This window comes from Pyricularia pennisetigena, chromosome 6 (assembly GCF_004337985.1).
Source record: "Pyricularia pennisetigena strain Br36 chromosome 6, whole genome shotgun sequence".
NCBI lineage: Eukaryota > Fungi > Ascomycota > Sordariomycetes > Magnaporthales > Pyriculariaceae > Pyricularia > Pyricularia pennisetigena.
In genome coordinates, this window is record NC_043744.1 from 4,741,950 (window position 1) to 4,758,134 (window position 16,185).

The window sequence follows — 16,185 nt, forward strand, 5'->3', positions numbered from 1 at the left end:
CAAAACTGAAGGAGTGCTTGAATCGCCAACGCCCCTACGAGTGCTCAGCCGGGCAGAATCCCCTCAAAACTGTTTGGACCTCCTCCCATCTGAGGTGAGGCTGTGCGTCCCGCCTGCTCCCCTCATTGGCAATCCGTTATTATTCTCTGGGCTGCAACCAAGCCGGGGACAAGCGCCCATAGAAACCTAGTAATTAATTAAAAGGGAGATCAATTGGGCAATAGAGTTGCAAGTAAGCCAAGGCACCGGCTGGTCGCTGATGAACCTTTCTTTTCCTTCCCCTTGTCAAATCAGCAAGAAAGCAGAAGGACCCTCCCTGCAAGAGAGCGGCTGCGTTATAATCAAAGCAACCAGGGTTTTGTGGGAAATTCACCACTGCGAAAACGAAGCGGCGGTCCGACGCTTTGCGAGTTCCTCGTACATTTGAGGTGATTTTAATTAGGTCGCAGCGGAGGAGCAGCTCTTTTTGTGGTGCTGCTTACACTATAGACAGCGCAGCGCAGCGCAGCAACCCACCCAGAGCCCCCCAGTGAGATCTCGGCACACCCACCGCATTTTGCAGTACATGTAGGTGCAGATTACGGGCAAAGGACAGGTTTAAGGGAAGCACCGGCGCAAGGAAGCCGAAGACATCGGACCCCGATACAAAACTTGTCCTTTTACTCCAAGCTATGCCGTTCGGGCGCGCGGGCAAAGGGCAGCAGCAGAGCAACAGCCCCGGGGCGTCGCCAGCACTCCAACAGCAGCACCAAATCCAACAAGGCTTCTCCCAGCAACACCAGCAGCAGCAGCAGCAGCAGCAGCAACCGCAGCAGCAACATTCCTTAGCAAGCGGTGTTGCGCAGTTATCATCGCCCGCCAACGTCTTCAGCCCCGTTGACGCATCTCCCAAAAATCCTATTCAGACCATACCGATCAGACAGTCGAGTAATACCTCGTTCGATTCGCGATTTCAGCAGCAGCCGCAGCAGCAGCAGCAGCAGCAGGCACAACAACAACAACAATCCAGCCCATCGGCGCAGATCGACTTTGATCAAGTCGGCCGGAGCCAGAGCCATCGCTTCCCACAGCAACCACCGCCTCCTGCTTACGCAGTTGCCTCGAGCTCCTTTGACGACCTCCATTCCACACACTCGCTCGCCGTTTCATCGCCATTGGTTCAGCAAGGACAGCACAACTTTCCCACGTCGCCATTGCTTCAGCATCCCCAACATCCTCAACATCTTCAGCAGCCGCCGCTGCAACAACAGCCCCCTCCAGTCGAGACTCGCAAATCCACACGGAAGCTTGTTAAGAACATATTCTCTTCGAACCGCAGCTCCGACAATTCTTCACAACATCAGGCAAAGGGGTCAATTGATCAAGGTTCTCCTCAAACCCAACGGCGAGCCTCGCAGCGGGTAAGCCAGACTTTTCACGGCAGGAGCCCAGTACCTCAAGCAGCATCGGACCAGCAGCAGCAACAGCTTCATCAGCTACATCAGCAACAGCAGGCGCAGCAGCAGCAATCCCCTGCCGACTGGCAATCCCAAGTGTCGAGCGCAGATCTAGCCCAGTTGAACACGCGGGATCCCCTTCGACTCGGGATCCGTCAAGTTCAAACGGATCTAGGACCTGCATCCTATAGCCAAGGCGAACAGGCCGCACTATATAATCACCAGCAGCATTCCGGATCTTCCCAGGAACTGTCTCGTACCCAGGGCCAGTCACAGTTTGATTCGTCGGGGCACCAGCACCACCAGTTTCAGCTCCAAACACAGCAATTCCACAACCACTCTACCGGACCGCCTCCAGTATATACAGGTGGACACCTGGGGCCGAATCCAAACAACCAGAACCCGGAGACAATTTCGCAACTTTCGCGCGACTCACCCATTGCTGACTCGGAGCAGATAGCTATCAACTTGCATTCAAGTCAAAACTCTCCTGCAGTTAACTATCCTCCAAGCTCGCAAGACTTCTCGAACCCTGGGCCCCACCACCAGCACCAGCACCAGCAGCAGCAGCACCATCAGCAGCAGCATCAACACCAACAACAGGATCAAGGTCAGAGTCAGGTTCCAAGTCAAGGTCAGGGCCAAACACGGCAGTCGCAGTCGCACCAGCAGCATCAATCCCGTAATCCCCTAGACGGCGAAGACATGGCTCCGCCTGGCCAACCAGGGCAGCCTCCGATTCGCCGGTCTCAGGACACCGAAAAGGGTGTGCGGGGTCAGCAACAGATGGAACCCCCACCCGGCCCGCCTCCAAACTACAGGCACAGCCAATCTTCCTCTACAAACCCAATGCAACAGTCTGGCCCTGGCGGCATGCCTCAAAACTTTAGCAGAGGCGGCGGCGCGTCTCAGGACCGTCAGTTTAACGATGCGCAACCCGGTGAGAGGACCAGCAGTCCTCAGCCCGAGGCTGTCGAACCGGATAAGGCCTTCAAAGAGCTACGTATGTGGTCAAATGGAAACCCCACCTTATGGCCCACGAGGGGCTGGTCAAGACGTCCTAGACTAGGTGTTGGCTTAACTAACTTACTTTTGCAACATTGCGCTATTAGTGACCAAATACAAGAACGTCAAAAGGTTGTACTTTGATGGAAAGAACCAGATTGAAGGGCTCAACAATCAGGTTGAGCAATTGCAAAATGCGGTCGCGAATCAGCGCATCTCACAGTCCCGCACGGCGCTCGATGACAATGAGTACACAACGCGGTTCAACCGCCTCAACGGTGCCATTAACAACCTGTCGTTCAACATCCGCAAGGACTGGGTCATGATTCCTCCACTACTGGATGGGTTCGTCAGCCCCGATGCGCTACGGACCGGCAAGCAGGAGATGACGGCAGTTGGTCGGGCTGCCATCACACACTGGGTTGTCGAGTTCGTCTTCAACAAGTGTTTTCACCCGGGTCTGCCACCGGACCTGTCGCGCGAGCTCAAGCACATCGAGCAGAACATACGGACATTTTCATACACCTTGAACAGTCAAGAGGAGTATGATGCGCTCACGTCCAAAGTGGTCAGCTGGAGAATGGCGACGCTCGAGGGTCTACAGCCAGTGCTGCAGTCATCAAGGAGTGCGGAGCACCGTGTTGAATTCACAAGACTAGCATCTGAAGGTTTAACCAACAAGCTCTTTGAACATTTGACAAACCCGCCCCCTCCAGGCGTGGATGGCAGTGTGTCGATGATAGTCGAGCTCGCCGTCGGCATTGCGGCCAACTTACCCCTGGAGAGCCGTGACGTGGCAGTGACGTACCCGCAGCCTGGGTCGCAGATAAACCCAAGCCTGATGGAAGTGGAGAAGACGGGTCTGCCCGCACTCGAGATGCGGGCGGTGGAGGGCGAACGGGAAGGTGATAGCGATGAGCAGCAGGAGGACCGCACCGCGTCAAAGGACGGCAAGACCGGACAAAAGAGCGGGGCCTCGCGCAGCGGTGACAAGGCAGCCAAGAGCGGTATGTCATCAACACTTTCAAACATTCTCGGCGGATCTTCGCGCAAGGGCAGTGTGGCATCGGTAGCCGGGCAACGACAGCAGTCGATCTCTTCGGCCTCAATCGTCAGCATTGGTGGTACTGACGCGGGGACATCAGCATTAGCAGCAGCAGCATCTTCGTCAACGACAAACTTGGTCCCGAAAGACGTCAGCAACAAGATCCGGTATGCCGGCTTTGTGGTCGTCGAGGTCAGGGGCCGACAGGTTCTCGTCAAGGCGCCCGTATGGAGCATTGCATGAAGTCACAACTAGCAACATGGTACACGGTAGGGGGAATCATCAACATTCACCTGTGGCTTGGGGCCTTGTTGGAGTCAATGAAGCGTATTCGTTTTCAGTCTTTTCTGTTTTGCTGATCTTTCTTCTGATATCATGATGCCAAAAGACGTTTTGTTCTATTTCTTTTTCTCTGTCACCCATAAACAATCTATTGGTCACCAAAAGTTGGCTCCTCATCTAGTCGTTTGCCTTCCTTTTGGGATTCCCTAAGCCTCAATTTTTGCAAACGAGAGCAGGAAAACCAATTGGACTATGCTAAAGGATTGGTCAGGTTCTGGATGGTTGGTAAATTTATTCTTTTCAGGTGATGGATTCCCAATACGACTGCTCATCTTCAACCTCGAAGAATTTCATCACAATGGAAATCCGGATGGTGCAAATGATGATGCTGCAGTTGAGCACTGTCACTGCTTCCCGTTGATTCATGGACGGAACGGAACCATCCCCATTCATGTAGCTGCTGCTTATGGTATCTGGGCCTCGATATTAGGGGGCCAGTCAGCTTACATCTTGTTGGTCACCGCCTTCCCATTCAGGATCACCCCTCCTCGACTTTCAAAGATTCTGCCACCCCTCAACCCAAAAAGTCCAGGACTATGAACGGCTTGCATTACGTGTGGTGGCTTCGTGTTGTGCATTGCAGCATGCAAGAGTACAGAGACAAGGAACATCGCCATTGAGTTTCATCGTTCTCAAAAGTGATTTGCAGCCTGGCATCTTTACTTTCTCGAGCACATCTTGCTTTCATTTGGAGATAAGCTGCCTTACCAAACCATCAGCAATTTGTCTCGAGCCAACATTGCTGCCAAAGGCGGCCTATCGATTATCCTTTCCATCCCCCAGTCAGTAGAATATGGCAGAAACAGGCCAGACCATGTCCAAACCGGAGCATCTAGAGCCCTCCAGGCTCGGGACTAAGGAATAGTCAGTTAGTCTAGTCTCAACATATAACGCCCGACCAAATATCCTATCCCAAGTCACATCCGCGCCACCCGCGTCCTACCCACAATCTAACAGGTCTCTTACCAATCAGCTGGGATGCACTCTATGACACCGAGATCACCAACCACGAAACCAATCCGTCAGACATTGGCACGGTCTGGTTTGACGACTCAAACGCCGAGGCCAAAATGGTATCCTTCCTGAACACAAACCGTGCAGACCTGGGACTCGACAGGACTTCCACATCCTTTGTGGACCTCGGAACCGGCAATGGCAGCATGCTTCACGCTCTTCGAAGGGCCGGCTGGGCCGGTCCTTGCCTTGGGGTTGACTACAGCCCCGCGGCGGTTGCCCTGGCGCAAAAGGTCGCCGCATCGACGACGTACTCGGAAGCCAGTGATGATGATGATGATGACGACGACGACGACGACGAAGATCAACAAGAATCAAACAAAACGGAGCCAAGCAACAGTCCCATATTGTTTGCCCAATGGGACGTCCTCGACGGGCCCCTGGACCCGGACGCGGCCGCCACCCCGCGAAGAGGCGCCTGGGACGTCGTGCTGGACAAAGGCACCTTTGACGCCGTGTGCCTGAGCTCCGACGTCGATGCCGCTACGGGCCGGCGCCGGAGCGAGGACTACCGCGCCCGCGTTCTCGAGCTCTTGCGCCCCGGCGACGGCGGCGTCTTCCTGATCACGAGCTGCAACTGGACGGAGGAGGAGCTGAGGGCCTGGTTCGAGGGGGAGGGCGGCGAGGGCTCGGCGCGCCTGATTTATGCGAGCCAGGTCCACTACCGGTCTTTTAGCTTTGGAGGTGTCAAGGGCCAGACCATCAGTACGGTCTGCTTTGTAAAGAAGGATTCCATTTCCTGAATGAAATCACATTGTACCGTTTCGTCTCAACACGCTTCGCGATCATATTTGATGAGTCGGAAAAACAATTCATTAGATATAATTCCCATTACAAACAACCCACTGCGATGGATGCCCGCCCAAGACGTTATAGCATACCCGCACCACCTAAAAGCACATGGTTGCTATGAAACCAAAGTCCAAAGAGACGGCGTGATGCATTATAGAATACCAGGAGATCGGCGCCACCACATATGACGACTGTTTTAATTTATTTCATTTTTATTTTTTTGAGCCTCATCGTCTCATCTAAAGTCTTCTTGTCCAGGGTTGAGAGGAAGGGGTTGCCGAAACCATTCGTTTAGTTGTATACCTAGTCAACGGCCGCGGCACTGCAAGTTGGGTCCAGACATGTCTTATCCCCCAATGGTCGGCGATAAAGGTACTTGCCACAAGAGGCGGAAAGGGCGAAAAGTGGCCATCTTAATGCTTAATCGCAAAATCTCAACCTCTCTTCCCATCGGCATCTGATGGCATCCCGTTTTTTTATAACCCACCCCTCATTTGCGCCGTAAGAGACCGGACCATTATGCCATGTCGCGAACCTCTTCTCATGTATAGGCTCTCAAAGAATCTCAAAGCACCGAGGAGTCTTGTCATGGCCCATATTCTTCCAACCACTGGCCTTGGGAAGATGTTATGATAAAAATAAGAACATGAATTTTGCTTCATTAGACTTTCTGGGCATCTATGGTGACGTATTCATAGGCTCACCGCCAGGCAGCGGTCCAGACGCGGCTGCGGCCGCCGTCGTTGCGAAGTATCGAACATCTACATCGTCATCCTTCTGTAGCTTCTCCAAACTTGGCATGACGCGCTGCTGGATAAGCTCTGCTCCCCTGGACGAGGGGCTGAACGGCGTGCCGGCCTTTTCCAGTGAGTAGATGGTGCCCTCCTCAGGAAGGCGGCGGAGGACGTCGATCAAGACACCGTATGTCTTGGCGACATTGAATCGGATGTTGGGAATGTCGTCGACGACGAGCTTGTCCAGCATCGGCAGGATATTCTTACCAATCACGTCCATGCTGACAACCGTTGCCAGAGTCTGTATGTGGGAACATCGCCACGATCAGCTCAGGTCTCACCAGTGATCACACAGAAGCTATACAGGTAGGTTATTAGGCGCTTACCGAGATGGCGAAGCATGTTGTCATGCGGTACAGGTAGTTGGGGTGGTTGCCCATAGCCATCACCTTGGGAATAATGGCCTCACTGGCCCACTCGACCCCGAACACTTCGGTGAGCTTCTTCAGGTTGTGAGTTGCAGCTTCCCTGATGGAGAAGACAGTATCGCCGAGCCAACCCATACACAAGCTGCTCAGCTTTTCATCGAAGAACTTGACGCCGAGCTGGCTGGCCAACAGGGGGATGTACTCGATGATGGCCAACCGCACCCGCCACTGCTTGTCCTCAGCGAGTTGAACGATAGCAGGGAGCAGTGACTGTGAGAGGAGCTCAATACCAATAACTAAGTAACGTTAGATTTCGTACTCAAGTGATGTTAAACAACAAGAGCATAACTTACCATTGTTGACAAGCTCAAGCTTCGAGATGATATGCAACCGGACCTCGGGGAACTCGTCCTTGAGCATCTGCAGGAACATTGGGAGCAAGTGGTCGATGGTCCTAAAAAGATAATAGGTGTTAGACATCGTGCTGTACGTACTCCTTCCCAGAACATGAAGCTATAGTAACTCTAGAGTATCTGCATTCAAGCTTGCGTATAAAATTCACTTACTCTTGTTTGCCAAGGATGGGGGCCAAGCCCGAGATTTGTGTACCCAGAGCTGCGCGAACATGTTGCGAACTGTCCGAGACCAGATCCTCAATGCTACCCATAACCTCGTTGAGAAGCGTCGTCCTGTCGATCAAGGCGCAGAAACCTGGGATTTGCCCTGCTATGGCCGTCCGGACCTCGGCCTCGTTGTCTTTCAGAAGCTTGACAAACGCTGGGACAAGATCCCTGGATACCACCTCATCATCGACGGCTTTTGCAATCTATATTCCACGTGCCATAATGTATTAGCGATCCCGCATGTAGACGTTCCCTGAATCCCTGTCTCGAGTCGCAGATTATCCTTTCTGAGCTCGCGTTGTATCATACCTTCTCGAACCTGTCTGCAATCATGTAGCGAACTCTCCAGCTTTTGTCCTCTATCAGATTGCGGAGCGTAGTCAGCAGGACACCATGGCTCGACTGCTGTTCCTTAGGAACAACTTCGGCGACGGAGATGAGGACTTCGACAGTGAGCAGCCGAACGCTGTCCTGGTCGTCTGAAGCAAGGTGCTGGAACATGGGTATCATTTCATCAACAACAACCGCAGCCGGCATCTCCTTGACAAATTTGGCGAGGTGGGTGGCCGATTGCCGACGGACCATGGGCGTCTCATCGTGCACAAGGTGGCCAAAGTCGCGCCTCAGCTGCTCCTGCAGCGGCGGCGCAACCTTGCTGTATGGTGTTGTGTAGAGACCACATCCGGAAATCTTGGAAGTGAACCAGTCGGCCTTGGAGAGGCGGCTGGTCAAGGGGATGAAGTACTCCTCAACTTGCTTCGGTGACAACTCGGCGCAGATTTTGTTCAGCGACTCAACAGCCTAGCCCAGTGAGCGCGAAAAAGGCAAGTCGTCAGTCTAAGGACAGTCCCAAGAACAATATGATGCAATACAAGGCGCAAGGAATCGCCAATTATCAGAACAGGTTGGCATCACATCAAAGCTCATACCTTGTCTCGGACAACGGGCTCCTCGATAGCAGCCAGGTTCTCGAGGGGAGACAGTAGGACGTGTCCCCACTGCGGTCCGCCGACATACTCGACAAAGTTACCCAGCTCCTCGCTGAGGGCAACTAGAACCTCATCCTCGTCCTCGACGGATTCTGGTACCAGAACATTATTAGTTAAGCGGTACTTTCTCTCAGCTATGGCCAAGTGACGCAGCTGGCGCGATACACGCTAATCGGTGCGGGGCGGGGAATGTGCCGTGGCGGAAAAAGCAGCGCGAGTAGCTGGATAGTGGCTAGGAATATCGCGGGACGCTAACCGTCGAGAAAAGGGATCAGCTCATCGCGAGTGCGGTCAGGGCCAAGCGCGAGGGCAATGGTCGAGAGTCGATGGATGGCATTGAGGCGAAGGAGAACATCGTCGTGCTGTTTGCAAGTAATGAGTGATTAGTTAGAATCAATCAACCAAAGTGGTGTGATGCAATGTCGATGTATATGCGCTGCTGGGTTAGGAATGTGCTGGGCGGTTCATGTCCAGATACGGCGGGGCAACCTGACGAAGCGAAGCTCCTTCCAGCTTGCCACGCCAAATTGATTGATGCTTGGAAATCGGAGGTCGCAGGCGGGCACCCGACCAAAGCACGCGACCAGGATGAATGGGGTGCACGGATCCGAGAAACTGACCTTGAGCTCGTCGATGAGGACGGCTATGGGGTAGAGCTCGTCGTTCGCATTTGGCGCGTCAGCCATGGCGAGCTTTGGGTGTGTCGGGGCGCGCGAAGGGGTTTTGGGTCAAGGTTGGTATCGGTCGGTGCTGTGCTGTGCTCGTCCGCTCGTCCAAACGGCTGATCCAAACGGATAGATGCTGCTGCACTGTATGGCGTGGGCGGGCGGACGGGAGGACGGAGCAAAGAGGGGAGGAAAAGGGGAATAGAGAACGATGAAAACAAATCGGCCAGGGTCCTTTAGTCTAGACGTTGTTGGGTGCAGGCATCAAGATTGTCGCTTGTCTGTGATGCAATGACTTTCAAGTTTGGGGGTGCGGGCTGGTTATTTTGGTGGTAGTCCAAACCCGGCCCCTAGGCACTGTCCTTCGCAGAAAGCAGGTGGGTTCAACCAAAAGCTGGGCCTTGTCCGCGGGCGGTCAATCAATCTGCTTTGTGGTGCACGGGGGGGTCACCAATGACAGCGGCAGTTTTGGGAGACATGTATTGGATGTTTAATTTGAGGTACCTACCCGGCTATTCAGCTGTAGCAAGGTACAGAGAAGTACCCGCATTCCCCACACTTGTCGCAAGATTACAGCTTTCCCACCACGACCTTGTATCTTGCCTGCTAGAGAAGGTTGGACCGTCGAAAGGCTAGGCGGCTTGCTAGTCTCGCTCAGTAGAAAATTGAGAGGCAATCGAGCCTTTTTTTTGCATTGAATATAGCCTTATATATCTATGTAACTGCCTCTTGATATGATTTTATAATAACTGTCTCTTCTCGTCTTTATCTTTGCGAAATTGAACCAAGAATGAACTCCACGGCAAGCACCTACCGCTGCATTGCGCCCCTCACCTGTCTGGGCAGGGACCTAGGTACTTGATTAGCTTATATCTCACCCCTCCAAGTGATTCATGGAGCTCTCATTGTCAGTGAACGCGGCCAACCTTGGGTGCCACACAAACACACCTTAAGGTTTAAAAAGAAAACACGGCAGATATAAGGGGTCAATCTTCGTCGCCGGCATCAGTAAGTCTCAGATCCAAGCCAGAACATTCATCAGACGAACATCACACCATTTTGCCCAGTACCGTGGCGTCCACATATGTATTCGGTCCATCATCTTTGGTGCTTGCCGGATTTTTACCATCTTATCTCTTGATGTGATCACATATTGTGTAGATCTGTGACCCATGTAGACCTGATCCTGAGTACAAGAAATGGAAACTAGATTGCACTGGACTGGACTAATCTAGTGGTCAAGTATTGTTTTTGCAATTAACTAACATAACATAGCATGCTGCACAACGACAAGTCGACTCCTTCTCCTGCTGATAACGCTAATGCCGAAATCCTCCCACTTGCCACATGGACGCGATAATAATGTTCCCGCTGGCATCTCTAATACTCCCTATTCTAGCCGAGATACGCCGTCAAGCTGCTTAACAGTTGACGGCGTACTCGAATGCTGCGGAGAACCAGTCGGTGATTGTCTGCCAGATTTAGCGACTGGCGCAGAACCTGAGCCTGAAACGCCGCCACTCCCGTTCTGACTGCTTGAGCTGATTCCTCCAGACTTCCCAACGACACGCTTGACGCCCTGTTGCACTTTCATATTCCCGAGACCTTCTTGTAAAGCACCCAAGGGATCTTCCGGCAACTCCGAAGTAGAGGCGGATGAGCGTCTAGGAAGCTCCGCCGGTCGCTTTTCTGGCGTGAGTATCGTGTTCCCACTTTCAACACCCACCAAGACTGATTTGCTGGTTGGGAGACCTGGCGGTGCTTGCTTCGGGCTTCCAGGCGGATGCGGAGTTCCAGGAGCTGTATTGGGCTGCGGCCCTGACGACATTGATTGATATGTAGCAATTTTTTCTGCTGCCGATGCCGCGTCGTCCAGTGCGCCATTCATCTCTTCGTCTCTCCTAGAAAAGAGCTGATGCCACCAACGGACTTCACCTTCACGAGGGAAGAGGAGTCGCTCCTTGCCGCGTGTCATGTCATCAACGACAGGATCGTAATCCGGGTTGGTGAACTCCGCACGACGTGATAAGAAGTAGTTCCAAACCGAGGAAGTACGCTCCTCAACCTTGGCGTCTTTTCTTTGCTTCTCATTGTTGAACAAGAAGGTACCATATTGGCAGGAATACAAATGGTAGAGCAGCCGGCGGAGAAAGCGTTCGTTGAACTCGAAGCGCGTCGGATTTTGCCTCACTAGCTGATATGTAGCGTCGAGAAACTGATGAAAGACAGGGCTGATCTCCTTCGGTCGGGTAGCCTGATCCTCCGAGACTGGCGCTGTTGCATTCTTTGCATTATAGCCTTCCCCGGCTTCGCCATCAGAGTCGTCCTTGTCCTGGCTCAGATTCTTTGAGAAGAATCGCTTGGCCGAAGCCATCGCATTCTCCAAGGCCTCACCGCGGCTTTCATTCTCGTTCGGCTCGATTCTTACTCCCGCCATGGCATCATTTTGCGTGACAAACCACTGTTCGTGGTTGAGAAAGCCCGATCGTCGCTGGAACATGTGCCCAAACGATAGCCAGTCTTTCTCCACTAATATTATGAACCCGTCGATTGTCCTGTAGAAGGGATCTAGCATGATCTGTGAAAGTGCACTGAGCTGACTTGTGCGATCCCAGCCGTCTGAGCAGTGTATCAGTACATTCGAATGGTAAATACCAACCTGTCGGGCAATAAGGTGAGACCCCTCCAGGATCCCATTAATGTGCTTCAACCAGCCACTCTTTGCCAGAAGTTCCTTGTTGGGAGGCAAGGGAGATACATCGGCCTCTTTGATGGCCTCGATAACCTTGTTAAGGGCCGCTCGCATCACGTGGATGTTGTCGATATTAAGAAAGACCTTCTTCGCAAATTTATAGTAGTCCATATTCTCAGAACCCAACCCTATAGCCTGCATTGCATAAGAGTTGATAGCAGGTCTGGCGTCAACAATCAGATTTTGACGTGTGGCGCCGTAGATAACCCTCTTCCCGGTCTTCTCATCAAATTCAAAGGTAGTACCGGGGCCGCCGACCACTGCATCCTCGTGACGATCCGTCTCTGTGAGACCTGGCTCAGGCACGGACACCACGGGTGAATCTGTTTGACTGGTTGACGGGCTGGACTCAAATGAACCACTGGTGCCCGAGTCCGCGATGGCCGCCGAGAAGCAGGCGCCGACGAGGCGCTCGTCCTGTATGCTGCGATTGCCACGTAGTCCCACGCATGGCTGTGAGCTCCGTGTGATCGCACAGTTGTTTACAGGATGCAAGTAAGTCAAGGCAGGAATTCGAGCTCGCGACCGATGATTAGCGGCGTATTTAAGGACATTATCTGAGATCGACGTTGGCACGACGAGAACGGACGGGTATGTTGGAGAAAAGACGTAGTCCTTGTTGATATCCGATATCCTCCACCCGAGGTCTTTGGCTTTTGCGCTCACCCCTTGGCGCCGAAACTCATCTCGCGCATCATACAAAGCCCAGCCGTTCAGCCCTCTTTCAGGTCTCGTTGGCTGATAGGTGAACGCATAAAGCTTCTCGATGGCTCCCAGCTTGCAAGTTCTGGTTTTCATGAATTCGAATGCTTCACGAGCAGCCTTGTCGTCGGGAATGTTGAAAGTGACGTAACTAAAGTCGCGGCACCGCAGCCTTATCGAAGAAGGTATTCCGCTCGACGGCGGGGTTGGCCGAAAAGCGCAGTGGTTCAGGATTGGGTACGAAATAAAGTTTTCTCTAGGACGGGTGTTGGGAGGACTGCCGGCTGGAGGAGGTACGCAAAATATGATATGATAGTCGGTGAGCTTGAGGATACCTAGAGTTGCGGTTCCACCGGTAATGGCGTGGACGCCCTCTATTGTCTGCGCAGAAGGATTCTTAGTGTGAGGCTCATAGCTAAGGCGCAAATGCGGTCGGAAGTGCAAGTAGAAACAATTTGACGGCGGCTCAGTACCTGCTTGACATCCATAATGCTACCAGTCCTAAATATCAGGGAGAGTGGGAGTGCCGTCCAACGAGGCTGGCTTGATGATGCCAGTCGGGATTCTATGCTTGCCCGATCTGCACCGTGCTACTCGCAGGCGCTGAAGTATGGCTTGACGGGAATGGAGTCCAAAGTTCGACTTCCAAAGTGATGCAACAGTAATAATACTACTCTAGTAGGAGGTAGTACAGAGTCACAGCTTGAACCAAGCCTTAGCTAAGGTAGGTAGGTAGGTAGGTGAGCTAGGTCACGCGGCCACGAGTCGTCAGTAACACAGGTTCCGTGACGAATTGCCCATGTTGTGACTTTTAAGCCATTGTTCGCGGAACATAGGCCGGTGATCTTTAGTAATAAAGCTTTCGACGGGAGACGGAAGACTTCAAAGCTTTCCCTAAGAGTTATGAGACAGGCGAGAGCACCAGACGCAATACCGAGGATAGGCGAGTGGTAGTGATGACCTTGAGTTGGGTAATGTGGGCGTCAAGGAGCATGTGGCCTGTGACAGGTCTTACTTCGTAATTTGGCCGCCTCCCCGGGTCACCGGGTTCCCTCAGCAGCCCTGACAGCGGAGGGAAACAAGCACAGCTGTCGTCGGCCTGCAAGGCAATGCGAGAAAACGCTGGCGCTGCGGACAGGAATACGTTATATCGCTTGCTTTTAGTGGAAGGTGTTTCTGGCGTATGAACCGGAAGCTGTTGATCTATTGAGGAGCAATGTGGGGTTAAGAATAGAGGTAGCAACCCTGGTAAGAAACAATCCCTAACTTGTACTGTAATGAACCTGCGCGCGGCGGCGTTGGCGCACTGACGCGGCTACTGCAGCACACATGCGGCGTCCCACCCCTACAGATTGTGTGGTTTTAGAGTGTGAACTTCAGTTGCTCAGCAAACTCTTGGGTACCTCCTGGTAATGCTGATGCTTGCACAAGTTCCCGTACCCACTTTAACCGATAAGATAAAAATCTTCTACCCTGTGGCAGCCCGCCCCGCTTCAAGTAGCCAAAGGATCCACTCATTTATGTGCAAAGCCCTAGGTTTCGCACCAGTCATTGGAAAAAGAGGGCAGTCCGAGGAAGGCATCTCAGACCTCACTTTTGTTGCGCAGCAGCCAAACCTCGATCGACACATCCCCCACGAACGAACCACGACATCTACCGGTCAATCAAAACAAATCGATCAAGATGGCTACTCCCGGTGCTGCTCAAATGTGAGTAAAATAGGCATATGATATGCAAATATTAAGGGACAAGCTGCAACGGCTCCAATCCGAGATATGAAGAAGCAGCGGCGGGGGAATAGAAAGCATCCGGACGAGATGGGTGGAATACGGCACGAAGAAACATTAGTCAAATGCTGACCATGGATGACTGCTGCTATCTAGCTCCAAGAGGAGAAAGTTCGTCGCTGACGGTGTCTTCTACGCCGAGCTGAACGAGTTCTTCCAGCGCGAGCTGGCTGAGGAGGGTTACTCGGGCGTTGAGGTCCGCGTCACCCCTACCGTTACCGACATCATCATCCGCGCCACCCATACCCAGGAGGTCCTCGGCGAGCAGGGCCGCCGCATCCGCGAGCTCACCTCGCTCATCCAGAAGCGCTTCAAGTTCCCCGCCGACTCTGTCTCGCTTTATGCCGCCAAGGTCCAGAACCGCGGTCTGTCGGCCGTCGCCCAGTGCGAGTCGCTCCGCTACAAGCTCTTGAACGGTCTCGCCGTCCGTCGTGCCTGCTACGGTGTCCTCCGCTTTATCATGGAGTCTGGCGCCAAGGGTTGCGAGGTTGTCGTCTCGGGCAAGCTCCGCGCCGCCCGTGCCAAGTCCATGAAATTCACCGATGGCTTCATGATCCACTCCGGTCAGCCTGCCAAGGACTTCATTGACAGCGCCACCCGCCACGTCCTGCTTCGTCAGGGTGTCCTGGGTATCAAGGTCAAGATCATGCGCGGCTCTGACCCCGAGGGCAAGGCCGGCCCCCAGAAGTCGCTGCCCGATGCCGTCACCATCCTCGAGCCCAAGGAAGAGCAGCCCGTCGTTCAGCCCGTCAGCCAAGACTACGGCGCCAAGGCCGCCCAGGTCCAAGCTGCCGCTGAGGCCGCAAGGCAGGCTGAGCAGGGTGAGGGTGAGGAACAGGAGCCCGCCGCCGAGCAATAGGATCGCCCGACGGTTGGTGCTATCGCGCTTGATGAGGATCTTGTCGACATTGGTCATCCAAGCCCTGCCGCCCAGCGTCAAGAGGTGCAGCACGTGGACGAGCACTATGCTCAGCACACGGCTGCCACCTACGACGGTCAAGACGACCCTTTCATGACTGGAGGGCAGTCTTCGAATGTCGCTGCTGACGCCAACGAGGGCTATGCCTTTGTTGAAGAGCAGAATGAGGACGACCGATGGAACACTGGTCCTGTCGGCGGCTGGTAAATGTTTGCTTGGAGGAGGTTCTTGAATTGGTTGATGAGGAAAAGGCAGGCTGTCAGGCGTTTACTTGATTCGCATCTTTTCTGATTTTTTCTTATGTCCTGCATTACTCTGCGATCAACGGAAATGGGAAATGGAAATACGGTTACTATTTCCTCTGGCTGGTTTTGTACTTTGATGAGTAACGGCACAAAACTCAGGCGGCTTGAATGATATTGAAGCAAAACCAAAGGCACCCGTGATCATGCTCTCCCAACGGTGAAAGATAATTAGTCCTGAGCCTGCACCCGTCAACCTTGCATATGCGCCCAGGGCGAGGCCAGTCCGCGGCGTGATGCATCATAGTTGAAGTTATCAATATTTTTCGGAACGCCTCTTGAGCATTGGAAGAGAAATGTGACAAACAGAATAAATGTTTTGACAGTATGCGTGTTAATGTCCATTATGCTCTCTATCCGCAGGTGCTTGACAAGGACAAAAACTGTATACCTTTGCTGTATGAGAGTCTGTATTCCGCATTTGGCCTAAAAGTAACAACATGAGCTCAAGAGGTTAAAGGAAATGTCATCTCATGAATCTCAGTTTCCTCTAGAATAGACAATATCATACATGTAGCCCACCCACGCCGCCGTGTGACGCGCCAGATTCCCGGTTTAAATGCTTTCTTGCTATGACCGCAGTGCAGAGCGGTAACGACACACAATGAATCATGGAACCATGCCCAGCGAATGAGAAAAAGAGAGAAAAA

The 16,185-nt window shown here is 53.0% G+C and overlaps 5 protein-coding genes across 5 annotated transcripts; 3 read left to right on the top strand and 2 right to left on the bottom strand.

Annotated features, from left to right (window-relative positions):
- Positions 1–563: 563 nt before the first annotated feature.
- On the top strand, positions 564–3,729 carry PpBr36_05157 (uncharacterized protein; the record flags this gene model as incomplete). The annotated part of the gene is made up of 2 exons (XM_029892315.1): positions 564–2,439; positions 2,549–3,729. Exons 1-2 carry the CDS (start codon positions 672–674, stop codon positions 3,727–3,729), a joined length of 2,949 nt encoding a protein of 982 aa, XP_029749525.1. The 5' UTR covers positions 564–671.
- An 892-nt stretch (positions 3,730–4,621) lies between these two features.
- Positions 4,622–5,585, top strand: PpBr36_05158 (uncharacterized protein; the record flags this gene model as incomplete). The annotated part of the gene is made up of 2 exons (XM_029892316.1): positions 4,622–4,692; positions 4,802–5,585. The coding sequence occupies 2 exons, from the start codon at positions 4,622–4,624 to the stop codon at positions 5,583–5,585; spliced, it is 855 nt and encodes a 284-aa protein (XP_029749530.1).
- Positions 5,586–6,312: 727 nt separating this feature from the next.
- Positions 6,313–9,094, bottom strand: PpBr36_05159 (uncharacterized protein; the record flags this gene model as incomplete). The annotated part of the gene is made up of 8 exons (XM_029892317.1): positions 6,313–6,669; positions 6,755–7,092; positions 7,150–7,250; positions 7,363–7,622; positions 7,729–8,220; positions 8,349–8,500; positions 8,665–8,770; positions 9,029–9,094. 8 exons carry the CDS (start codon positions 9,092–9,094, stop codon positions 6,313–6,315), a joined length of 1,872 nt encoding a protein of 623 aa, XP_029749529.1.
- A 1,369-nt stretch (positions 9,095–10,463) lies between these two features.
- PpBr36_05160 (uncharacterized protein) lies at positions 10,464–13,015 on the bottom strand (the record flags this gene model as incomplete). The annotated part of the gene is made up of 2 exons (XM_029892318.1): positions 10,464–12,908; positions 13,001–13,015. 2 exons carry the CDS (start codon positions 13,013–13,015, stop codon positions 10,464–10,466), a joined length of 2,460 nt encoding a protein of 819 aa, XP_029750369.1.
- Positions 13,016–14,210: 1,195 nt separating this feature from the next.
- Positions 14,211–15,440, top strand: PpBr36_05161 (uncharacterized protein; the record flags this gene model as incomplete). Its single annotated transcript, XM_029892319.1, has 3 exons — positions 14,211–14,236; positions 14,411–15,141; positions 15,256–15,440. The coding sequence occupies 3 exons, from the start codon at positions 14,211–14,213 to the stop codon at positions 15,438–15,440; spliced, it is 942 nt and encodes a 313-aa protein (XP_029750370.1).
- Between the last annotated feature and the right edge of the window lie 745 nt (positions 15,441–16,185).